The sequence below is a fragment of the Lates calcarifer genome, linkage group LG20 (genome assembly GCF_001640805.2).
Source record: "Lates calcarifer isolate ASB-BC8 linkage group LG20, TLL_Latcal_v3, whole genome shotgun sequence".
Lineage (NCBI taxonomy): Eukaryota > Metazoa > Chordata > Actinopteri > Centropomidae > Lates > Lates calcarifer.
The window spans coordinates 15,957,517-15,981,411 of NC_066852.1; the positions used below are offsets into that span (position 1 = coordinate 15,957,517).

Below are 23,895 nucleotides of genomic sequence, written 5' to 3' on the forward strand. Positions count from 1 at the left end.
TTTGTACCAATTTATGTCATCTTAAAAAGGTGGAGGTTCAAGTGTTAGAAAAATTTAATGAAATTATTGTTAATTAACACTCCACTGCAGCTTTTGCTTTGTGTGACCCTCCTCCTACTTCAACTTAATAAAGTTACAGTTTGCTTGGACTTTGTACTTAAGGACAATGGCTGAGAATGTCATACACGGCATAGAAGAAAAATGCAAGCTCAGAGTTTTGACCTCTGTAATACAGTCAACAGCCCAGAAATGTTGACCCCAGAAAATCATTACATTCTTTATTATAAATCACAATGGCTCAAATCATTAATCTTGTCCATCAAGCAAATTAGCAACTGTTAACTTTAATAACAAACTAAATGGTTTATCAGATAATGTTTACATCCAGTGATTTGCGGCGTGTTTGTGGGCGTGTTTTCAGTCCTGATGTTCGTGCTCCTGTCCCGGGATGAGCCAGCGGATGCTGTCTGTCCGCAGGATAGCGTACAAAGTGAAGCCTGTGATGAAGAGGATGGAGAAGACTAGCAGCCAGTCGATGCTCTTCACTGGGACGCTGGGGAGGGGGCCCAAGCGGTCTGCGTCTGTCACATTTCTGTCAGGGCCAGCTTCAAACCCTGGAACAGACAGAGTTTCTTAGGAAAACAGCTGTGTAGGAATATACATGTACGTGGTTTAAAGTTTAATGAGTTTAGTAGTGTGGTTTAAAGTGAGCAGTGAGTCAAATGAGCACTCTATCTAGAGTCCATCAGTGGACTACATTAAATAAATTCATGACTGCCTTTAGGATTGCTCATGATGCAATCTTAAACATATAATTATTTTGGACTGATCCACTACATTTGTACCTGTCTGGTTAGCGATGAAGGAAGTTAGCGTCTCCAGCGTTCGGTCCGTGTGGTTGAAGCGAGCCATGGGTTTGGCCCCCTGGAACAGAAGGATGTTGGGCACTGCCACGGTCCCAAACCTCGTGGAGAGGCTGGGGGGAGGATGGAGTCGGACGAGACACAACAATGACAAATGATGATTCCATTTTAAATATATATCAGAGCCACAGACAACAAAGGGTGACTAAATTCAGAAATTCTTTAATGCCCCTTTTAAGTGGGCATCCACAGGGGAAGGATGACACATTTTAAAACCCTTCACCTGCTGTGTTGAGAGGCATCAAGTGCCAGGAAGTGCATGCTGGGAAAGACTCGGGGGAGGGCGTTGAAGTGAGGTGCCAGGCCGGCTGAGAACTGGCACCAGGCGGTGAAGAACAGCACCACAGAGCACTCTGTGCTGTTGGCATTCAGGAACTCCATCAGGTCCTGAGAGAAATGAGGAGCAGGGACAAAGAGAGGGAGGGGTTTAGTTTTCTCCTTATGAGTCAATTCAGTCCTCTTGTATTTTAATCTGAGAATTAAAAACAGAAGACTGTCTGGACTTTTTTGCTCTGACAATGAGAAAACTAGGTGCCAAGCCAAACAGTGTTCATTAAACAAGCATCAATATGAGGTGGTCAGTTACACACTGTTTTTTGTGAATTATGTTTAAAATACAACATGTGAATGAAATGAAACAGAATTGGATTTTTACTGGAGTTTACACAACAATACAGTCTTGGATTTCCAATTTTTATATTAGGCTACCAATATTATGAATGAATGATTACGAAAAAGATTCAAAATTTTAAAAATGTGTTTAACACTAAGTTGTCTAAAATGTAAGAAATGAAGGAAGCAGCATTCAGATGTGTAGTGTTCATGACATTCCTCAACTAGTGAGCCTCAGAGGGCAGCATGAGTACCTGAGAAGCGTTGAGGACGTGCACAGTGAAACTGTCCATTCCTGTGATGTTTCTTTTATCACAGTTCACCTTGTACGTCTTGGCAGTTTCTGTGGTGTTCTGCTCCTCAGTTGCCGTGACGTCCGCCCGCACTATGTCAAGGGTGACCTGAGGGTGAACAGCCAAGGATAAGTCACCTTCTGGCTACTGCTTAAACTGATCTTACCTAAGGTCTGCAGAACAGATTCTAAGAAGGAAATGACAATGTAATCTAAAGCAAAATAAAGCTTAAAGGGAAATGCCACCAATTTTACTGGCACTCTGGAGGAGGTGAGTATTCTTACCACCCACTGTTTAGGGTGCAATGTGCAACACTCCTATAGTGCTTCTAGTCACCAACCTGCTGTGGCGGCTCTGTGTTTCTCTCCTCTGGTGATGCTCCTTTAGCAACCAAAGCAGGTGAACCGCACTGGGCACTGTTCTCGTCACAAGGTGGGGAGAAGCCTGACTGGAAGTCTTTCACATTTTTGGGGAAGAGGGACTCGATGTCAGACGGATCGATGGGGGCTTCGGTGCCCATCACAGCATCTGCAATCTCAGCTGTCTTGAACTGCCTCTTCGGCAGAGATTCCAGGTCTTCTGATTCCACAAACTTGGGGCTGTTCTCTAAGTCGGAAACTGCATCTTCTGACAGCACGAGCTCCAGTGACTTGTCATTTTCTGAAATTAATAAATTTCAATGTATGCTGAGATCAGTACATGAGACATTTCTGTTGTAGATGTCCTGTTGTAGATATTCGCCTTTTGATAGTGTTTATTTCAAATAACAGACTAATTTCCCTACCATTAGCTGACATTTACCCCCCATGAAAATAGCTGACCCGAAAGCCCCAAATCTTCATATCTGAGGCAGGTTTTCCATTAAAGGAAGATGCACTGAAAAACAGGCCCGGTGAATAAATGAAGGTGAAATTAAACAGAAATTCAGACTCAATGATGTTCATTCAGTTACCAGGTAATAAGGTACACCAATTAAAGAAAAGAAGGGCTGCAACTAATGATTACTTTACTTACCAATTAATTTAATTATTATTTGATCAATTACTTGATTAGTTGTTTGAACAATTACATGTCATAAAACTGTAGTCCAAGGTGACAACTTCAAATGTGTTGTTTTGTTATACAAAGTGTCTAAAATCCAAAGATGTCCAGTTTCCAGTGATATAACGGAGAAAAACAGAAACTCTTCATATTGGAAGAGATGGCACTCTCTACTGGTGAGAATAGGGTCAAATTAAGCATCATAAGACATGGCTGTTAAGGGTGATGGTTAGGTTCAGGTTAAAGTTAAGGAAACACATATCAACAGGGAAGCAAACTTCCGTTCTCCCAGAATCTGTTCCCGTTGCGGATTCATTTTCAGTCTTTCGGCAAACCATTGTTGTTATTTGCCGTGAGTTTATCGCTAGCTTTTCAATCAAAATCCTAGGCCATTTTATTACAATGATGTGTTTAGGAACCTTTTATTAGCATCTATAATTTCAGTTAGTTTGGGGCAATGAACAGGGTAACATGTTAAACATTATTCAGCGGCCACTTTAGTTGATCTTTTCAAAGCTAAAACACCAAATTCAGACAAAAAAATCCTCTTTAAATAAACTGAAATCATCATGTTAACATTAACTATTACCTGTCAGTTAGCAGTGTTATGCTAGCACTATGTAGCTAACTGTCAGTCTCTTACCTTGTGCTGTCACTGACGAAAACCTGAAAACACCAGAATGATGCAGCACAAATAATAAAACATAGGAGATATAAAGCTTGTTCACAGTCCCCGTCATATTTTTCAAATGTATCCAGCTAGACACAAATACGAATATTATCATGACATGTTGAGATGTGAGCTCATGTTGTTCGGCTCATGGGAACCAATATATTTCGAACTGTGGCGGAAGAAAATAAATGCTACACCTCCAACTTCCGGGCATGGACCGTAAACTTTTAACGTAAAGTCTGTGGCGTGGACATGGACCAGCTACAGGAATTTACTTTATACTACAAAAAATAAATTGATGTTACGTTTTTTGTTTGTTTTTGCTTTTTTTAAAATTTTCTTTTGAAATCAACGAGGAACTACATGCTTGCCGTTTCTTTGTAATAAAATTGGACAGAAAAAATACAATATGAATGTTTCTTTACCAGACTTTATTTACTGAATAGTCTCATCATGTAGACAGGTAGAGATAAAGAGAAAATAAATATGAATAGTTTTAAAATTGTAAAGTTGACCCAGAAACCCATTACAATATGTGAATAAGTGATAGCCTGTTAAATGTATTTGACATAGGCTAACCTACGACTTGTATTTGTTTTCAGACAGAAATGCCACTCGTGTAATTACACAGATTTCTGTTATTCTTTGCAATCTAGTTATCTTCGATGCTGGTTTTAATATTTTTTCTTTTCCTGGTCCTGTGGGTATACTCCTGCAGCAGATAAAGTATAACAGGCAGATCACATTAGATTCAAATACAGCACACAGATTTTTGTCATAGTCAAACAGGAACAGAAAAGCAACAGTAACATTTAAGATTGAGTCATATGCAAATCACCCAGAGAGATTCTATGAAATGTGGCAGGTCCTGAGCACAGAGGGTCTGACTGGACATGGGTACTGGGAGGTAGAGTGCAGCAGTTGCATACAAAGATATCAGAAGACTCAGGACAAGGAGTGAATGTGGGTTTGGATATAATCACAACTCCTGGGCATTGAGTGTCGCAATTGTAATTGTGTATTTAACCATAATAATAATTCTACCCCCATCTCAGGCCCTCAGTCCTCCAGAGTATATCTGGATCACAGGGCAGGTACTTTGTCTTTCTACAGCATCACTGAAGCCGCCAGAGTCCAGACCACGTTCACCAGGTGATTGGCAGAGATTGAGTGGCGTGGCTGGAGAGGCAGCAACACTGATAACAGGCAAGCACACTAGAGCACAAAAAAAAAAAAGCAAGCTGAGGCCAAACACTCTGCTGTTACTGCTCTGTCGGGTTCACAGTAAAGTACAACACCCTCATCTGTATTCATGTAAAAGACTGGGTTCATCCAAGTTCATCCAAGTCAAATCAATATCTGATGTATAAATCAGGTCACTGGTAACTTGTTTTTGAACAAGACAAATATACACAGATGGAAAACAAAAGTACAAAAGTGGTCTGATAATTTTATTCTTATAAGGATACACATACTTAAGTATACATAAGTGTTTTTAATTTCCTGACAAAGACAGAGGCACCAAGTGTGACTACTTTATTCAAACTAAAAAAAAAAAAGAACTCAAAATTGTGTACTGCTTATCTTTCAGAAACAAACTACAGCCTAATGATCCCTCCCTTTCCCTCGAACTTTCAAAGTCCATTTAACAGATATCATTCGCTCCCTCCCCTCTCACAAACCTACCTCTTTAGAGGTGGGTGTAAACACCAAGGAGTGGTGCAGCAGAGCTGAAAAAGCCATACACTACAGATCAGTTAAAGAAATGAACTAGCTTTTGGTTTGGCTAAGGGCACAGTATTTATATTGTAACAGGGAGTGAAACTTACTGACTGATTCCTAGAGGAGAAATGGCGCAGCAAGTGATTCAGCTGGATCAAGAAAAACTGAGCTGTTCAATCTGTCTGGATCTCCTAAAGGAGCCGGTGACTATTCCCTGTGGGCACAGCTACTGTATGAGCTGTATTAAAACCTACTGGGGTGAGGATGATCAGGAGAAAACACACAGCTGTCCTCAGTGCAGGCAGAGTTTCACACCGAGGCCAGCCCTGGTGAAAAACACCATGTTTGCAGACTTAGTGGAGGAACTGAAGAAAGCAGGACTTCAAGCTGCTTCACCTGATCATCTCTACGCTGGACCTGGAGACGTGGCCTGTGATTTCTGCACTGAGAGGAAGCTGAAAGCCTTCAAGTCCTGTCTGGTGTGTTTGGCCTCTTACTGTGAGCAACACCTTCAGCCTCACTACGATGTAGCTCCATTGAAGAAACACAAGCTGGTTGAACCCACCTCCAGGCTTCAGGAGAATGTCTGCTCTCTCCATGACGAGGTGATGAAGATTTACTGCCGCACTGATCAGAAGTATATCTGTTATCTCTGCTCCATGGATGAACATAAAGGTCATGACACAGTGTCAGCTGCAGCAGAAAGGGCCGAGAGGCAGAAGGAGCTCGAGGTGAGTCGTCAAAAAATCAAACAGAGAATCCAAGACAGAGAGAAAGATGTGAAGGTGCTTCAACAAGAGTTGGAGGCTATCAACCTCTCTGCTGATAAAGCTGTTGAGAACAGTGAGAAGATCTTCACTGACTTGATCCGTCTCATCGAGAAAAGAAGCTCTGAAGTGAAACAGCAGATCAGATCCCAACAGAAAACTGATGTGAGTCGAGTTAAAGAGCTCGAGGAGAAGCTGCAGGAAGAGATAACTGAGCTGAGGAGGAAAGATGCTGATCTGGAGCAGCTCTCCCACACAGAGGACCTCACCATTCTAAACAAATATCCATCTCTGTCACATTTGGGTAAATCAACAAGTTTACCCAGCATCAAACAAAAATCTAAGCAATATTTTGAAGATGTGACAGCAGCAGTGTCAAAGGTCAGAGATAAACTAAAGGCTGTTCTGAATGAGGAAGGGGCAAAGGTCTCACTGAAAAATACTGGAGCGGATGTTTTACCGCAACATAAAGAGCCCAAAACCAGAGCTGAGTTCTTGAAATATGCCCGTCAAATCACACTGGATCCAGTCACTGCAAACATATTTTTGTCACTGTCTAAGAACAACAGAAAGGCAACGCTGATGCCAGCAGGAGCAGAGATGTTTTGGATTCACCCAGAAAAATTCTTTAAATGGTGGCAGGTCCTGAGTACAGAAGGTCTGACAGGGCGTTGTTACTGGGAGGTGAAGTGGAGTGGTAAAGTATTAGTAGCAGTTGCATACAAGGATATCAGAAGACTCGGGACAAGGAGTGAATGTGGATTTGGAAATAATCACAAATCTTGGGCATTAGAGTGTGATAGTGATGGTTTTACATTCAGACATAACAATAATTCTACCCCCATCTCAGGCCCTCAGTCTTCCAGAATAGGAGTGTATCTGGATCACAGGGCAGGTACTTTGTCTTTCTACAGTGTTACTAAAACCATGAATCTCCTCCACAGAGTCCAGACCAGGTTCACTCAGCCTCTCTATGCTGGACTTTGGCTTCCAGAAATGGCTGGAGACAGTGCTGAGGTGTGTGAGCTCAGGTAGACAGGCGTGTGATTCATCTGTGATACAATGTTCAGGTGTGCCTGAACTGCAACGATCAAACTCAATCAGTTCGATTGTGAAATAAAAACAAAATCATTTCTTATTTTATTTGCTACATAGGGATAAAACTGGTTGATAAAATTTGATTCTTATATTTATGCAAAATGTCTAATTAAATATTATATTAAATAAATAAATATTATCCTATTTAAATCAAATTTGGTTATTATATACTAGAAGATGAAAAAAAGCCATACATGTAAAAACTTATGTCTATTAAGACTTGAATTTTGTTGCTTTAGAAAAAACCATCTGTCAGATTAATGTAATATAAAGGTAAAAACAGGGTCATTTTAGTTGTGCTATGTCTTCATGAACTTCAATAAATACAGTTTTGAATGTAAATATTATCCAAAAAGTAAATAAAAAAATGTAAATTTCAATAAAATTAGTTACACTGATAATTTGAAATATAACGCTTTGAAGAATACTTTTTAAGTGTGTATTCAAGTATTGTTGCTTAACAATTATGTCAACTTTTTAGGAAGTATGTGTGCAAATATATTGTTTATCAATATTCTAATAAATATGTAGTTCATTATTCACCATCTGATCAGCAAATGCCTTTTCTTTCTTTTTTTTTTTTAAAACTGCACCAACAAAATGTTTAGGATTTAACCCCAAATGTTCTGATATTCTTACTTCACTGCCATGGTATCACAAACAAAATTTAAGATCTTTTAGTAACAGATAGACACACGGTAATTGGAGGTGATGGGTTATTTTATCAAAAATAGCACAATCATAAAAGGAAAACAAGTTTGAGCACTAATGTAACTTTAAATATTACAGCTAAAAATACCAATGTCAATAAATTTACCATTTTATTGAGTCTATTTTAGATAATCCTCCCTCTATAATCATCCTTCATGCTGCCGGGGGGCAATGAACCAAAATGTCAACGCCTTTCATCATGTAAACAAAATTTGGAGGAAAAAAAAGTTTTTAGAAACATGTAAGTTCTTACATCTTGTCCATACAGTTAAAACACATAAACTCAAAGCTAAACAGCAAAATAGATGTATGCACAAAAAACTGTTTCCATAAACTGCAATTAACTAAACTATTAACTGCCAGTTTGCAGTGTTATGCTAGCACTGTGTAGCTGTCAGTCTCTTACCTTGTGCTGTCACTGACGAAAACCTGAAAACACCAGAATGATGCAACATAAATGATAAAACAGAGGAGATATAAAGATTGTTCAAAATCCAGCTAGACACGTGAATATTATCATGACATGTTGAGATGTGTCCTCATGTTATTTGGCTCATAGGAACCAATGTTTTGTGCTATGGTGGAATGAAATAAATGCTACACCTCAAGCTTCTGGACCTAATAGAATGATTTAATTTATGTTGCAAAAAAGTAAATTATGCTTTTTTTCCTTTTTAAATTAAGAGGAATTAAATGCTTTTTATTTTTCCATAATAAAACTGGACAGAAAAAAATAACTTGAAGGACCAATGTGCAGGATTTAGTGGCATCTAGCAGTGAGAACACAGACTGCAATCAACTGAGTACTCGTCCCCTCACCCCTCCCTTTACAAGTGTGTCATAGAGTCTACGGTGGCCATTGGGTGACAAAATGGCATCTGCTGCATGAACTAGTCTGTCAAATGGAAAGGTTTGTTTATATAGCCATATTTAGATATTGTATTTAGTTATTAATCTGTAGAACTATAGGTAACAACTTACATGTACTCTCTCCTTTCTTCCTCTTTGTCTTCCGTATACAAGATGCAAAGTTGATATAAAAACACAAAAGGCGTTTGGTTTGTCCATTCAGGACTACTACAGAAACATGGCAGTGGGGGATGGCAGACGCCATGGAAGAGGACCTGCTGTAGATATAAATGGCTCATTCTAAGTAAACGAAAGCAGAATGAATTAATGCATAAATGCATTAGTTTTAGGTGATTATAAAATAATAAAAACATACTTATGTATACTACATTTCATTTCTGCCAGAAGATCCCTGTAAACGTAAACACTGGTCCTTGAAAATATGCTTGTTCTGTTTCTTTACCTGACTTTCTTTACTGATTAGCTTCATCCTGCAAACACATAGAGATAAAGAGAAAATAAATATGAATAGTTTTAAAGTAGTGAAGTGGACCTGGATACCCTTTACCTCATGTGAATTATTGGTACTCTATCAAATTTATCTGCACAACATAACTAATGATTTGTATTTGTTTTCAGGCAGAAATAGCACTGGTTTGTGTAATTACAAAGGCTAGATTCTTGTGTTTATATTTATTCTTTTCGCATTCTATTCATATTTGATGTTGTTTTTATGAAAATAGTTACTATTTCTTTTCCTGGTCCTGTCCAGAGTTGGCATACTCCAACTGATTGCTTTCAGCAGGTAAAGTGTAACAGGCAGCTTGTTGTTTTCAGGTGTTCTTAGTATGTTTATGTCACTTTGTGTCATGTATAGAAGCCACCACCAGAAGTAACAGCTGGTACATATTATTTCAACCCCAGAGCATGCCTCTCTGTAAACATATTCAAGGACTTACCCACAACAACAGGCCTATTTGGTTGACACGATAGAGTCCTTAGATCCACACACTGCTGCCCACATCTGCTGTGTGGTGGGCGGTCAGAAGATGACGTGGGAGCTAGATAACAAGGAAATGAGGGACAGGCTAACGAGTAACACAGAAAATGAAACTTAGGAGAAATGGCGCAGCAAGTAATTCAGCTGGATCAAGAAAAACTGAGCTGTTCAATCTGTCTGGATCTCCTAAAGGAGCCGGTGACTATTCCCTGTGGGCACAGCTACTGTATGAGCTGTATTAAAACCTACTGGGGTGAGGATGATCAGGAGAAAATACACAGCTGTCCTCAGTGCAGGCAGAGTTTCACACCGAGGCCAGCCCTGGTGAAAAACACCATGTTTGCAGACTTAGTGGAGGAACTGAAGAAAGCAGGACTTCAAGCTGCTTCACCTGATCATCTCTACGCTGGACCTGGAGACGTGGCCTGTGATTTCTGCACTGAGAGGAAGCTGAAAGCCTTCAAGTCCTGTCTGGTGTGTTTGGCCTCTTACTGTGAGCAACACCTTCAGCCTCACTACGATGTAGCTCCATTGAAGAAACACAAGCTGGTTGAACCCACCTCCAGGCTTCAGGAGAATGTCTGCTCTCTCCATGACGAGGTGATGAAGATTTACTGCCGCACTGATCAGAAGTATATCTGTTATCTCTGCTCCATGGATGAACATAAAGGTCATGACACAGTGTCAGCTGCAGCAGAAAGGGCCGAGAGGCAGAAGGAGCTCGAGGTGAGTCGTCAAAAAATCAAACAGAGAATCCAAGACAGAGAGAAAGATGTGAAGGTGCTTCAACAAGAGTTGGAGGCTATCAACCTCTCTGCTGATAAAGCTGTTGAGAACAGTGAGAAGATCTTCACTGACTTGATCCGTCTCATCGAGAAAAGAAGCTCTGAAGTGAAACAGCAGATCAGATCCCAACAGAAAACTGATGTGAGTCGAGTTAAAGAGCTCGAGGAGAAGCTGCAGGAAGAGATAACTAAGCTGAGGAGGAAAGATGCTGATCTGGAGCAGCTCTCCCACACAGAGGACCTCACCATTCTAAACAAATATCCATCTCTGTCACATTTGGGTAAATCAACAAGTTTACCCAGCATCAAACAAAAATCTAAGCAATATTTTGAAGATGTGACAGCAGCAGTGTCAAAGGTCAGAGATAAACTAAAGGCTGTTCTGAATGAGGACGGGGCAAAGGTCTCACTGAAAAATACTGGAGCGGATGTTTTACCGCAACATAAAGAGCCCAAAACCAGAGCTGAGTTCTTGAAATATGCCCGTCAAATCACACTGGATCCAGTCACTGCAAACATATTTTTGTCACTGTCTAAGAACAACAGAAAGGCAACGCTGATGCCAGCAGGAGCAGAGATGTTTTGGATTCACCCAGAAAAATTCTTTAAATGGTGGCAGGTCCTGAGTACAGAAGGTCTGACAGGGCGTTGTTACTGGGAGGTGAAGTGGAGTGGTAAAGTATTAGTAGCAGTTGCATACAAGGATATCAGAAGACTCGGGACAAGGAGTGAATGTGGATTTGGAAATAATCACAAATCTTGGGCATTAGAGTGTGATAGTGATGGTTTTACATTCAGACATAACAATAATTCTACCCCCATCTCAGGCCCTCAGTCTTCCAGAATAGGAGTGTATCTGGATCACAGGGCAGGTACTTTGTCTTTCTACAGTGTTACTAAAACCATGAATCTCCTCCACAGAGTCCAGACCAGGTTCACTCAGCCTCTCTATGCTGGACTTTGGCTTCCAGAAATGGCTGGAGACAGTGCTGAGGTGTGTGAGCTCAGGTAGACAGGCGTGTGATTCATCTGTGATACAATGTTCAGGTGTGCCTGAACTGCAACGATCAAACTCAATCAGTTCGATTGTGAAATAAAAACAAAATCATTTCTTATTTTATTTGCTACATAGGGATAAAACTGGTTGATAAAATTTGATTCTTATATTTATGCAAAATGTCTAATTAAATATTATATTAAATAAATAAATATTATCCTATTTAAATCAAATTTGGTTATTATATACTAGAAGATGAAAAAAAGCCATACATGTAAAAACTTATGTCTATTAAGACTTGAATTTTGTTGCTTTAGAAAAAACCATCTGTCAGATTAATGTAATATAAAGGTAAAAACAGGGTCATTTTAGTTGTGCTATGTCTTCATGAACTTCAATAAATACAGTTTTGAATGTAAATATTATCCAAAAAGTAAATAAAAAAATGTAAATTTCAATAAAATTAGTTACACTGATAATTTGAAATATAACGCTTTGAAGAATACTTTTTAAGTGTGTATTCAAGTATTGTTGCTTAACAATTATGTCAACTTTTTAGGAAGTATGTGTGCAAATACATTGTTTATCAATATTCTAATAAATATGTAGTTCTTTAATCACCATCTGATCAGCAAATGCCTTTTCTTTCTTTTTTTTTTTTTTAAAACTGCACCAACAAAATGTTTAGGATTTAACCCCAAATGTTCTAATATTCTTACTTCACTGCCATGGTATCACAAACAAAATTTAAGATCTTTTAGTAACAGATAGACACACGGTAATTGGAGGTGATGGGTTATTTTATCAAAAATAGCACAATCATAAAAGGAAAACAAGTTTGAGCACTAATGTAACTTTAAATATTACAGCTAAAAATACCAATGTCAATAAATTTACCATTTTATTGAGTCTATTTTAGATAATCCTCCCTCTATAATCATCCTTCATGCTGCCGGGGGGGCAATGAACCAAAATGTCAACGCCTTTCATCATGTAAACAAAATTTGGAGGAAAAAAAAGTTTTTAGAAACATGTAAGTTCTTACATCTTGTCCATACAGTTAAAACACATAAACTCAAAGCTAAACAGCAAAATAGATGTATGCACAAAAAACTGTTTCCATAAACTGCAATTAACTAAACTATTAACTGCCAGTTCGCAGTGTTATGCTAGCACTGTGTAGCTGTCAGTCTCTTACCTTGTGCTGTCACTGACGAAAACCTGAAAACACCAGAATGATGCAACATAAATGATAAAACAGAGGAGATATAAAGATTGTTCAAAATCCAGCTAGACACGTGAATATTATCATGACATGTTGAGATGTGTCCTCATGTTATTTGGCTCATAGGAACCAATGTTTTGTGCTATGGTGGAAGGAAATAAATGCTACACCTCAAGCTTCTGGACCTAATAGAATGATTTAATTTATGTTGCAAAAAAGTAAATTATGCTTTTTTTCCTTTTTAAATTAAGAGGAATTAAATGCTTTTTATTTTTCCATAATAAAACTGGACAGAAAAAAATAACTTGAAGGACCAATGTGCAGGATTTAGTGGCATCTAGCAGTGAGAACACAGACTGCAATCAACTGAGTACTCGTCCCCTCACCCCTCCCTTTACAAGTGTGTCATAGAGTCTACGGTGGCCATTGGGTGACAAAATGGCATCTGCTGCATGAACTAGTCTGTCAAATGGAAAGGTTTGTTTATATAGCCATATTTAGATATTGTATTTAGTTATTAATCTGTAGAACTATAGGTAACAACTTACATGTACTCTCTCCTTTCTTCCTCTTTGTCTTCCGTATACAAGATGCAAAGTTGATATAAAAACACAAAAGGCGTTTGGTTTGTCCATTCAGGACTACTACAGAAACATGGCAGTGGGGGATGGCAGACGCCATGGAAGAGGACCTGCTGTAGATATAAATGGCTCATTCTAAGTAAACGAAAGCAGAATGAATTAATGCATAAATGCATTAGTTTTAGGTGATTATAAAATAATAAAAACATACTTATGTATACTACATTTCATTTCTGCCAGAAGATCCCTGTAAACGTAAACACTGGTCCTTGAAAATATGCTTGTTCTGTTTCTTTACCTGACTTTCTTTACTGATTAGCTTCATCCTGCAAACACATAGAGATAAAGAGAAAATAAATATGAATAGTTTTAAAGTAGTGAAGTGGACCTGGATACCCTTTACCTCATGTGAATTATTGGTACTCTATCAAATTTATCTGCACAACATAACTAATGATTTGTATTTGTTTTCAGGCAGAAATAGCACTGGTTTGTGTAATTACAAAGGCTAGATTCTTGTGTTTATATTTATTCTTTTCGCATTCTATTCATATTTGATGTTGTTTTTATGAAAATAGTTACTATTTCTTTTCCTGGTCCTGTCCAGAGTTGGCATACTCCAACTGATTGCTTTCAGCAGGTAAAGTGTAACAGGCAGCTTGTTGTTTTCAGGTGTTCTTAGTATGTTTATGTCACTTTGTGTCATGTATAGAAGCCACCACCAGAAGTAACAGCTGGTACATATTATTTCAACCCCAGAGCATGCCTCTCTGTAAACATATTCAAGGACTTACCCACAACAACAGGCCTATTTGGTTGACACGATAGAGTCCTTAGATCCACACACTGCTGCCCACATCTGCTGTGTGGTGGGCGGTCAGAAGATGACGTGGGAGCTAGATAACAAGGAAATGAGGGACAGTGTAATGAGTAACAGAAAATGAAACTTAGGAGAAATGGCGCAGCAAGTAATTCAGCTGGATCAAGAAAAACTGAGCTGTTCAATCTGTCTGGATCTCCTAAAGGAGCCAGTGACTATTCCCTGTGGGCACAGCTACTGTATGAGCTGTATTAAAACCTACTGGGGTGAGGATGATCAGGAGAAAACACACAGCTGTCCTCAGTGCAGGCAGAGTTTCACACCGAGGCCAGCCCTGGTGAAAAACACCATGTTTGCAGACTTAGTGGAGGAACTGAAGAAAGCAGGACTTCAAGCTGCTTCACCTGATCATCTCTACGCTGGACCTGGAGACGTGGCCTGTGATTTCTGCACTGAGAGGAAGCTGAAAGCCTTCAAGTCCTGTCTGGTGTGTTTGGCCTCTTACTGTGAGCAACACCTTCAGCCTCACTACGATGTAGCTCCATTGAAGAAACACAAGCTGGTTGAACCCACCTCCAGGCTTCAGGAGAATGTCTGCTCTCTCCATGACGAGGTGATGAAGATTTACTGCCGCACTGATCAGAAGTATATCTGTTATCTCTGCTCCATGGATGAACATAAAGGTCATGACACAGTGTCAGCTGCAGCAGAAAGGGCCGAGAGGCAGAAGGAGCTCGAGGTGAGTCGTCAAAAAATCAAACAGAGAATCCAAGACAGAGAGAAAGATGTGAAGGTGCTTCAACAAGAGTTGGAGGCTATCAACCTCTCTGCTGATAAAGCTGTTGAGAACAGTGAGAAGATCTTCACTGACTTGATCCGTCTCATTGAGAAAAGAAGCTCTGAAGTGAAACAGCAGATCAGATCCCAACAGAAAACTGATGGGAGTCGAGTTAAAGAGCTCGAGGAGAAGCTGCAGGAAGAGATAACTGAGCTGAGGAGGAAAGATGCTGATCTGGAGCAGCTCTCCCACACAGAGGACCTCACCATTCTAAACAAATATCCATCTCTGTCACATGTGAGTGAATCAACAGATTTACCCAGCATCAGTCTTCAGTCTCAGCAGTATTTTGAAGATGTGACAGCAGCAGTGTCAAAGGTCAGAGATACACTACAGGCTGTTCTGAATGAGGAAGGGGCAAAGGTCTCACTGAAAAATACTGGAGCGGATGTTTTACCGCAACATAAAGAGCCCAAAACCAGAGCTGAGTTCTTGAAATATGCCCGTCAAATCACACTGGATCCAATCACTGCAAACATATTTTTGTCACTATCTAAGAACAACAGAAAGGCAACGCTGATGCCAGCAGGAGCAGAGATGTTTTGGATTCACCCAGAAAAATTCTTTAAATGGTGGCAGGTCCTGAGTACAGAAGGTCTGACAGGGCGTTGTTACTGGGAGGTGAAGTGGAGTGGTAAAGTATTAGTAGCAGTTGCATACAAGGATATCAGAAGAAAGGGAACCAGGAATGAATGTGGATTTGGAAATAATCACAAATCTTGGGCATTAGAGTGTGATAGTGATGGTTTTACATTCAGACATAACAATAATTCTACCCCCATCTCAGGCCCTCAGTCTTCCAGAGTAGGAGTGTATCTGGATCACAGTGCAGGTACTTTGTCTTTCTTCAGCATCTCTCGAACCATGACTCGCCTCCTCACAGTACAGACCACGTTCACTCAGCCTCTCTATCCTGGATTTTGGCTTCCAGAGATGGCTGGAGACACTGTTGAATTGTGTAAGCTCAAGCAGACATGAGTTTAAAGTGTAATTCATCTGTGGTGCTGTGCAGTATGTTGAGGTGTCTGCACTGCAGAGATCAAACTTAATGAGTTGGATTATGAAATGAAAAAAAAAAATTTAAAAAAAATCTTATTTGCTACACAGACTTAAAACTATTTGTTTGATAACATTTTATTCTTATGTTATATTTACTTAATAATTTCATTATACAGTGCACGGAAAATATTGCATATGCAAAATGTGAAAAATATTTTTTTGTCCTACTTAAAATTAAATTTTGTGATTAAATAATATAGATGCAAGTTTTTGAAATAAAACTGTTCAAGAAAAGTTTTCATCAGACTATTTTACTTTCTGATTTATTACACAACTTTTGAACATTCCACAACAATCATGCAGGAATAAAATGGGAATTATACAAAGCTTTACAGGCTTCGCCAACCACACTGTAGGAATAACTGAGCTTCACATCTTCTTAAAAACACTCAAAATGTGAGGTAATTTTTTTTTTAATTATCATGTACTGGCAAAAGACCATGTGTTGATTTAATGCTGAAGATGGTGAGAAAAAAAAATCACAAAAAATTATTTAAAAAAAACAAAACAACCATTAATATCTGTGCCTTGTGTGTGCACTAACATAACTTTAAATATTACAGCTAAATATGGCACCGTCAAATAAATCAATGAGTCCATGTTAGGTAATCCACCCTCTATAATCATCCTTTAATCCCTAATCCTTTCTTCAATGTCCTCCTGGAGAGTCATAAACTAAAATGTCATCAAATGTGGACAAAATTTTGAAAATGAATAGTTTTGAGAAACATATAAGTTCTTACACCTTGTCCATGAGATAAGAACTCAAACTACATAGTAAAACAGATGTACACAGAACTTGAAGGTGCTCTGAGATTACACCTAACATGCTGGCAAATTAATTCAGTCATTACACTGTCATTACCTTAAGGCCCTGCTTTTATTCTTACTGAAATCTTAGCCATGTCAAATGCCTGGCTAACCTCAATCACCTTTAATCCTGGTCTAAACATACCATTTTCACTTCAAGCACCTATATGCTGATCAGACAGTATTTAGAAATCCCAGTCACCCTGACATCAAAGCCAACATTTATAACTCGTTCTTCTTTTGTCAGTCTGAATCTGAAACATGTTCCTGGAGTTTTCTGTCCATATTCGAAACCAATTGAATACCTACTGCTACTGTCCTTAATAATAAACTTGGCACAAACTTGTTATTATAATATTAACTGAGTCGACATGAAAATCATTTTGTAAGCTTTCAATGACAACGGTATTTCCCATTAAGCCACAGAAAGCCAAAGTGGAACAGAAATCTCTGTGTTCTGTTCTAAAAGACTTAATTCAAAATCATGTTTGTAGTAACACAAATTATTACAAAATTCTTGCTCCAGCCTGGTCAGCAGAAAGTCATTTTTCACTGAAATGATAGACAAATCTGACATGAGGACAGCAATTCAGAAGTCTGGAACCAGGCTAAGCTAGGCTTTTTTTCAACAGGACATCACGCTGTTCATTCTTTATGCTAAATAAGGGTGGCACAGTTTTGAAAGAAATGTCTGAATTTATTGTTATTTAATTTCTTTTACTGTTAATTTTCTCACCAAACACTTTTAAACAAGTTCAAGACCTTTGTTTGTCTAGCTAACTGTGGAGCGGCTGCTAGCTAACTAGCACACTGCCCAAAACCTCATCAGGGCTGCAGTTGTTGAAACAACAGTAGATACCCAGTTAGCATAGAATACGGACAAAAAAAAAGAAAGAAAAAGAAAGAAAAAATAACAACATGTTTCAGCTTTTCAGAAACTAAGCCCCATTAAGACTTAGAAGCTATTGCAACAGAAGCTACATAGAAGATGACTTGGGACAGGCAAAAAGTCTTTTTCACAGCAGATAATTTCTGCTACTGGGGACATTAACGATATATTTAAGCATCCCAGGAAGCCATGACAGTGTGACGGTGGACCAGCATGAACAATACCAGGACCATAAAACTGAAGCAGCTAAATGGAATGAAACCATCATTAATTTTAGCATTTATATCTGTGCTTTTCATGCTGTCACACGTCAAAATATTCGCTGTAAAAAAAAAAAGGCCAATCTAGATAACAGTGCACTGGTAGCTAGATTGGCTACACAGTTTCCTACAAAGAAATGTAGGAAACTGTGTACATTGTCAATGTATTGCAATTTACAATGCATTCAAGAAACTGTCATGTTAATCACTTGAAACATGAAACACATACACCTGCAATGGCCAAGAGCTTCAGATGCATTATTTAAAGGTTTTGTATTAATCCAAACAATCATACTATAATTTATGGGATAGTCGTCTCCAAGTGCTTTTTCATTTACAGTTTATACAGGAGTTTTCATGCTAAGGTTATTTTGTGTGATGTTGGGATATTTTTTTAAAATCAAATAGAATAAATGCCTACAGTTAGATAACATCATATTCTTTGGTAAAGGAGGATGAAAAGGATGCTTGTATGTGACATTTCAGTAACCTTTGTTAACACTTCACACATCAACAAAACAAGTGATAAAAGGCCTTGTACACCAGTATCAAAATACAACAATAATAAAAACGGATAGTATCAAAGTTTCCACAGCACAATACATATGACAGATTATTGCACCAATTTTAATAATTTAAAATTTTGTCATGAGAGAGCAACTCAGTGAAGCTGTATGTACTATTTCTTCACTCTCAGGATTTGAATTCCCTATATATGAGTAATACCAAAAACTGAATGTTCACTAGGGCAAGTTGTAAGATTAAATTCTTGCACAAAACTAATTTGCCAAATGATGAAAACTTGAGCACAAAGCAGTGACAGGTACTCCAATATCCAAATGCTTATTTTGGATCAAAATCATATTTCACTACATGTGATTGACTGTATTTACAATGCATTAAGTAGGTTGTGAAATAATGAATATTAAACCAATAAACTATTGCATCTCTCCATTTCTTCCTTAAGCCTTTTTGAGCTCATGTTACATCAACATTTCACAAAAACACCAGCTTCTCCAACAGTCAGATTCAAGTGCTCTACAGGGCTATGATAATGTACCTACAAAAACATTATAAATAAATACAAAATCAGATATGATTTGACCTTGCAATCATTTTTAAAAAACTGACAGATTTGTACCGTTATTTAACGAGTGACTGTGCAAAGTCAGAGGCAATGTGTAGAAATTATAACATCAATGTATAAATGTCAAATTCTTAAGACTTGATTATAACTTGGTGTGATCATTGTAAATAAATGAGACCATGGGTGAGATGATGGTCTCTGTCACACGCTTGTGGTAGTGGTTATAAATGGTCCGCAAGTCTCCACAGTTGTTCTTCTCTGGCATATATTGATGAGGATCTTGCTGGGAGTAATTTTTATATTTACTGCCAGCTGTTTTCCACTGCTTCTGATATCTCTGAGAGCGTTGGCTCTCTGCTCTGGGGGAACAGCGCCCTCTGTAGCTGCAGCTGCAGCTTTCCCACTAATTCGAACCTGGCGACTCAAAGTAAAAACACAGAGTACAGGCCAGCAGTGGCTGACAGCCTTCTCAGAGATGGTCTCATTTGTTCACAATCATTTCCTCTGTATCAAATTGTAAATCAAATGTCTTGTAAGTGTTTGTTGATCTGTGAGCAAAGATACCAATAAAATATCTTACAACTTTTTACAACTACAATGTAACTGCCATATCAATCATAGTCAGTGCATTCAGTGACACATTCATGTTGCAAAGCTGATATTTTCAATATCAGTCTGCTCATTTTCTTGGGACTAATAGAAAAATCTACTTTATTTGTACTCAGATTTTGCTTCTCAACTAAGTTTATATCTTCGTTTAGACTAAATAATGCAACCAGTGGTTTTGATGTATAATGCAAAAGATACACAGTTATTCTTTGGGTGACAGACTTTCCCAGCAATGTGACAACATTACAAAGCGTCCCTTTTCAGTAAAGCCATGCAGTCTCTCTCTGTATATATGTATTTAGATCTGATTAGGCCAGAGTTGTACCAGTTGGGACATTATAGCAAAAAAAAGAAAAAAAAAAAGAAAGAAAGTCAGATTTGATAGTGGATATTGGACTAAGGATTTTAGGACTAAGATTAAGGCTGGATGTCCTCAATACTTATTTTTAGATTAGATATTAACAAATTCAAAAATTATGCAAATTAAATAGAATTTGGAGTAAAGTTTTTGTTTTGCTGCTTTTAGGTGAAACACAAGTAAATGCAGCTGCTTTTATTTGTGGTATTATGGAAATCTGAAAAAGCAAACAGTTACAAGACATGTAATTTTGGTATCTGTAGCAGCACCCAGCCCATGGCAAGCTAACAAAAACAGACCAGAGAAACCATTTCTACCAGGAGTACTCTGACAAATTTTCCTTTTCTTGAGTGAGAAGGGGTTTTGTACTGTCTAGTGGTCAAGATGAACTACCTCAAATTTGACTATTATGAAGAGCGATCAAGTACCAAGCAGAACGTAAACACTGTTCATCCACATGTTTACCCACAGACAAGTTTTCCATGACGATTAATGAGCAGCTGAGGCAACTGCAGTCCATATTAACCAATTTTTAGCAGGCTGTAAAAATATAAACAAACATTAGTTCGAACTTTGATTTTCCACAAGAATCTGTAAGTTGACTCAGCTGTTTTGGAAACATTTGCATGCAAATACTATGCAGCCATTTTGTGAGGTGACCTTTAGTGAGTGAACAGTAAGAGTTTAGTAGGAGGAGTCATGTTTTTTAGTGTTAAACCTGGAGCCGAGTGTTCCAGCTAGAATTAATTTTTGGGGTGCTGTTCGCCTGGGGGAATATCTGTACATCTATAGTTGAAGTGCCATTGAGCAAGGCACTTAACCCCCAACTGTTCCTCTCAATCTGCTCAAAAGCAGAAGACACTCAAACAAAAGATTTGAATCCAGTGATACGCCTCCCATTTCACACATGTGACACATAAAAGGTACTACACATAGCATTTTGTTTTTAAATGAAAGACCACGTTTCCATTAAACCTTCCTGCTGCAAAGACAACACTGCTGCTTGACCCTTATCAGATTTGATAGTGGATATTGGAGATATAAAGAGACATTTCTTGCTTCTCCTTCTTTCTTGCTTTGCATGTGTTTTTTTAAAGCGCACGGACAAGAGTGGATACCCAGCAACATTAGCTAATATGATATTCAAGCTGTGGTGTGATGAATGTACAAAGTAAAATTAGTCCTTGTTTTCACGCAAATTTCACACAATTGTGGCTATCTCAATGATAGTCTCCTTTGTTTATAGCACTTAAACATTTAAAAATGAATCATTTGTTGATGTTAAAATGCTACATATAGCACATTAAAAATCAAACTTGGTCATGAATTACCACCACAGTTGTTAGTAAGATAAAAGCCCCTTGCTCAATGAACATCCAGTATTACTTTTTTTCCTCAAGAAAACAGATACAGCAATGAGTAGTTAAACCTTTCACAGGCTATAGATCTCCAGCAGTAGCACTGAAAGACTAACAGTATTATATCAGGTGGCAGGCACACAGATGACACCAACACAAATCATAGAAAATCTCCTCCTCTCAGCATCACAGCAGACTGGGAAAGATTACAGTCATCCCCAGTATCTGGCAGGAAACCTGCACACATGCGTCTCTTATTCCACTGATGAAGAGTGAGTAGAAATAGGGTAGAGCCTTTACTCATTAGCTGTCTTCTCTTTGCAGGAAGGTTCACAGAGGATTTCTTTGTGTGGTAGGGGATAAGGGAAAGCCGCTCCGCTGCAGGTGCTACCATAAGCCAGTTTATTGAGGCGAGAGAGGCCTTTGATGCTGCCGGGAGGCCGTCCGGGGCTGACCTTGTACCCCGCCGCTCTGGTTGTACCAAGCGGCCTTCCAGGGCTTGTCTTGAAACCGGCAGCTCTGGTGGTGCCGAGGGGTCGCCCCGTGCTGGTTCTGTATCCGGCCAGCTTGGTGGTTCCCAAAGGCCTCCCACGTCTGCCCGTCTTCCCGACAGCCTTGCTCTTCTTCTTGGAGTCATTCGCCGCTTGGTCGCTGCTTTTAATGCCTGGTAGTTTTCCGGGTGAGCGGGGGTCGCCCCCGAGCACTTCCTGTCTCTGGCACACCATGGGCTTGTGGCTCTGGGTGGGTAGGGCCATGGGCGTCAGTGTCATCTGAAGGGACGTCGGAGGGGGAGGAGGGTAGAACTTGTTGGACTGGGAGGTGCACAGGTCAAAGTGGGAGGCAGGGTGGTGACCGTCCTCTGCTAGGCACGACGGCCTGCTATTCATGCAGAAATCACTGCTTGTCACCTGGCGCATCATCGTCTGCTGGGAGTCGGAAATAAATTGTAATGGTGTTATTATCACACAAAGATAAAAGGACTAAATATCTCTGGTCAGTACTGTTGTCAATGTCATCCTCAACTCTGCAATAAAACTTGAGGACGTCAGTATTTATGACCTGCAGAAAGAAAAGAAACGTGGGCACATTTAGGGCTTTAGATCCTTGCATTTCTAAGGTTGGGGTTTAGGTAAGTCCCAAGCCTAAAACATGCAAGTGGGTAAAACCCTAAATGTGTCCAGGCAATACAATACATATTACAATGTGTTCTGTTCTCCTCCTCTTGTTCTCCTGCAATTGTTTTACTCTGTCAGTGTCTGGATGTGTGTGTTTGTGTGTCCTATCCTGAATCCAGGTTGATGCTGGATTTACCCAGCCTGGGTATCTAAACCCATCAGTTATGCCTGTTTTCTTTTGTCTGTTTCAGATTTTGAGTAAATCTGTTCTATTATGAATATAAGTGCTGTGTGAATATACAAACAGTTTTGTAATTGGATTGTAGTCCACATGTCCTGCAGCCCTTTTCCTGATGGTAGGCGATCAGACAGTCCATTGGACAGGTATCCCTTATGGATTAAAGAGCTAAAAAGACAAGCAAAGTGTCATGGTGGAGGAGGATTTTCCACAACCTGGCAACCCAAAAACTGTATTATCAATGGCTCATAAGTGATTTACAAAACCTAAATCATCAGTACCATGCTAATGCGAGGCTATAAATACTTTCAGAAAAGCCAAAAGTCAGAGTGCTGCTGATGAGATCCCTGTCTTCTCTCCTCTGCAGATGAGGATGCAAGGAGGTGTGGACTTTACTATCACATACACCACACTGCCTGTAGTAATATTCATTCACAAAAAATATGCACAGGGATTCCGCATCTTTGCGTCCAGACGACAAAACCTCCTGCTCTGCGTGTCACTTTGCCCCCGTGTAACGTTACTCGTTTTGGCCTGAATAACGGTTTTGTTGGGGGAAAAAGAAAGGTTTAATGTCTTGACGAAAGACCGGAAAAGTGCGCACATATCTGATTTGAGTGGCTTAGATCTCAGCCATACAATCAACCTAAATACACCCTCCTGCCACCAGCGTTAGCACTATAAGGTTACTGTACCTCGATTGTTCGCAGATCTCGGAGCAGAAAGGGTTAAGGAGAAAAATGATCTTTCATCCCTCAAAGCGAGAGTCGATCCATTTTCCCAAATATTTTTCGCAGCAGAGGACACGGGCCAGCCAACGTGTGATCACCACATCGGATCGTTTTCGATGTGACTGTTAATAAAAGACGCGAAATGGTTCTGCTAAACGGGTTTTTATTTGCCAGCTCCAGCGGTTTGGATAAGAAACGCAGCCATTTTCCATTAAAAATTAATAAGACGAGGAGCGCAGTCTGAGCATGCGCAGAGAGGATTTGCTCCTTCCCCTCCTGAACCAGTTTGACACCCAATCGCTGTTTTCACTTTAAAAATTCATAAAACGGTTTATTTGCTTCCAACAAGCGGCAACAATGGTACAAAAGCCTGCCTTATTTATTTATTTATTCTTAATATAATTGTCCTTATTGTCCTGAAACTGAGCCATGATGAATTTGCACTG

General features: G+C 39.2%; 5 protein-coding genes across 11 annotated transcripts; 3 read left to right on the plus strand and 2 right to left on the minus strand.

Moving 5' to 3' along the window:
- Positions 1-250: 250 nt before the first annotated feature.
- txndc15 (thioredoxin domain containing 15) lies at positions 251-12,733 on the minus strand. 3 transcript variants are annotated; one of them, XM_051078408.1, is made up of 6 exons: positions 12,670-12,733; positions 2,169-2,488; positions 1,790-1,936; positions 1,147-1,310; positions 846-976; positions 251-614 (listed from the first exon to the last, which is right to left on the minus strand). In XM_051078408.1, the coding sequence occupies exons 1-6, from the start codon at positions 12,716-12,718 to the stop codon at positions 418-420; spliced, it is 1,008 nt and encodes a 335-aa protein (XP_050934365.1). In that variant the 5' UTR covers positions 12,719-12,733; the 3' UTR covers positions 251-417. The 3 variants fall into 3 exon arrangements, with proteins under 3 accessions (XP_050934365.1, XP_050934364.1, XP_018546816.1); XM_051078407.1 differs by lacking the exon at positions 12,670-12,733 and adding an exon at positions 8,247-8,310; XM_018691300.2 differs by lacking the exon at positions 12,670-12,733 and adding an exon at positions 3,513-3,720.
- On the plus strand, positions 5,217-7,676 carry LOC108893342 (E3 ubiquitin/ISG15 ligase TRIM25). 2 transcript variants are annotated; one of them, XM_051078406.1, is made up of 2 exons: positions 5,217-5,995; positions 6,976-7,676. In XM_051078406.1, exons 1-2 carry the CDS (start codon positions 5,393-5,395, stop codon positions 7,045-7,047), a joined length of 675 nt encoding a protein of 224 aa, XP_050934363.1. In that variant the 5' UTR covers positions 5,217-5,392; the 3' UTR covers positions 7,048-7,676. The 2 variants fall into 2 exon arrangements, with proteins under 2 accessions (XP_050934363.1, XP_018546817.2); XM_018691301.2 differs by having other exon boundaries at positions 5,222-7,676.
- On the plus strand, positions 9,679-12,094 carry LOC108893339 (tripartite motif-containing protein 16). Its single transcript, XM_018691299.2, has one exon. It carries the CDS (start codon positions 9,813-9,815, stop codon positions 11,484-11,486), a length of 1,674 nt encoding a protein of 557 aa, XP_018546815.1. The 5' UTR covers positions 9,679-9,812; the 3' UTR covers positions 11,487-12,094.
- A 1,470-nt stretch (positions 12,734-14,203) lies between the features above and the next one.
- Positions 14,204-16,183, plus strand: LOC108893345 (tripartite motif-containing protein 16-like). Its single transcript, XM_018691305.2, has one exon. The coding sequence runs from the start codon at positions 14,234-14,236 to the stop codon at positions 15,911-15,913; it is 1,680 nt and encodes a 559-aa protein (XP_018546821.1). The 5' UTR covers positions 14,204-14,233; the 3' UTR covers positions 15,914-16,183.
- Positions 16,184-20,095: 3,912 nt separating this feature from the next.
- Positions 20,096-23,878, minus strand: lg20h5orf24 (linkage group 20 C5orf24 homolog). Of its 4 annotated transcripts, none has more exons than XM_018691307.2 (3): positions 23,414-23,878; positions 22,786-22,886; positions 20,096-22,288 (listed from the first exon to the last, which is right to left on the minus strand). In XM_018691307.2, exons 2-3 carry the CDS (start codon positions 22,855-22,857, stop codon positions 21,662-21,664), a joined length of 699 nt encoding a protein of 232 aa, XP_018546823.1. In that variant the 5' UTR covers positions 22,858-22,886; positions 23,414-23,878; the 3' UTR covers positions 20,096-21,661. The 4 variants fall into 4 exon arrangements, with proteins under 4 accessions (XP_018546823.1, XP_018546822.1, XP_018546825.1 ...); XM_018691306.2 differs by having other exon boundaries at positions 20,096-22,291; XM_018691309.2 differs by lacking the exon at positions 22,786-22,886.
- Between the last annotated feature and the right edge of the window lie 17 nt (positions 23,879-23,895).

Excerpts from the sequence above, each read along its gene's own strand:
- lg20h5orf24 (XM_018691306.2), bottom strand. The coding sequence starts at position 22,857 with ATGGACTGTCTGATCGCCTACCATCAGGAAAAGGGCTGCAGGACATGT. Across the intron at positions 22,292-22,785 it reads TACAATCCAATTACAAAACT|CAGACGATGATGCGCCAGGT; the intron begins GTTTGTATATTC and ends TCCGACTCCCAG.
- LOC108893342 (XM_018691301.2), top strand. The coding sequence starts at position 5,393 with ATGGCGCAGCAAGTGATTCAGCTGGATCAAGAAAAACTGAGCTGTTCA.
- LOC108893345 (XM_018691305.2), top strand. The coding sequence starts at position 14,234 with ATGGCGCAGCAAGTAATTCAGCTGGATCAAGAAAAACTGAGCTGTTCA.
- LOC108893339 (XM_018691299.2), top strand. The coding sequence starts at position 9,813 with ATGGCGCAGCAAGTAATTCAGCTGGATCAAGAAAAACTGAGCTGTTCA.
- txndc15 (XM_018691300.2), bottom strand. The coding sequence starts at position 3,654 with ATGATAATATTCGTATTTGTGTCTAGCTGGATACATTTGAAAAATATG. Across the intron at positions 1,311-1,789 it reads ACGTCCTCAACGCTTCTCAG|GACCTGATGGAGTTCCTGAA; the intron begins GTACTCATGCTG and ends CATTTCTCTCAG. Across the intron at positions 615-845 it reads CTTCATCGCTAACCAGACAG|GGTTTGAAGCTGGCCCTGAC; the intron begins GTACAAATGTAG and ends TGTCTGTTCCAG.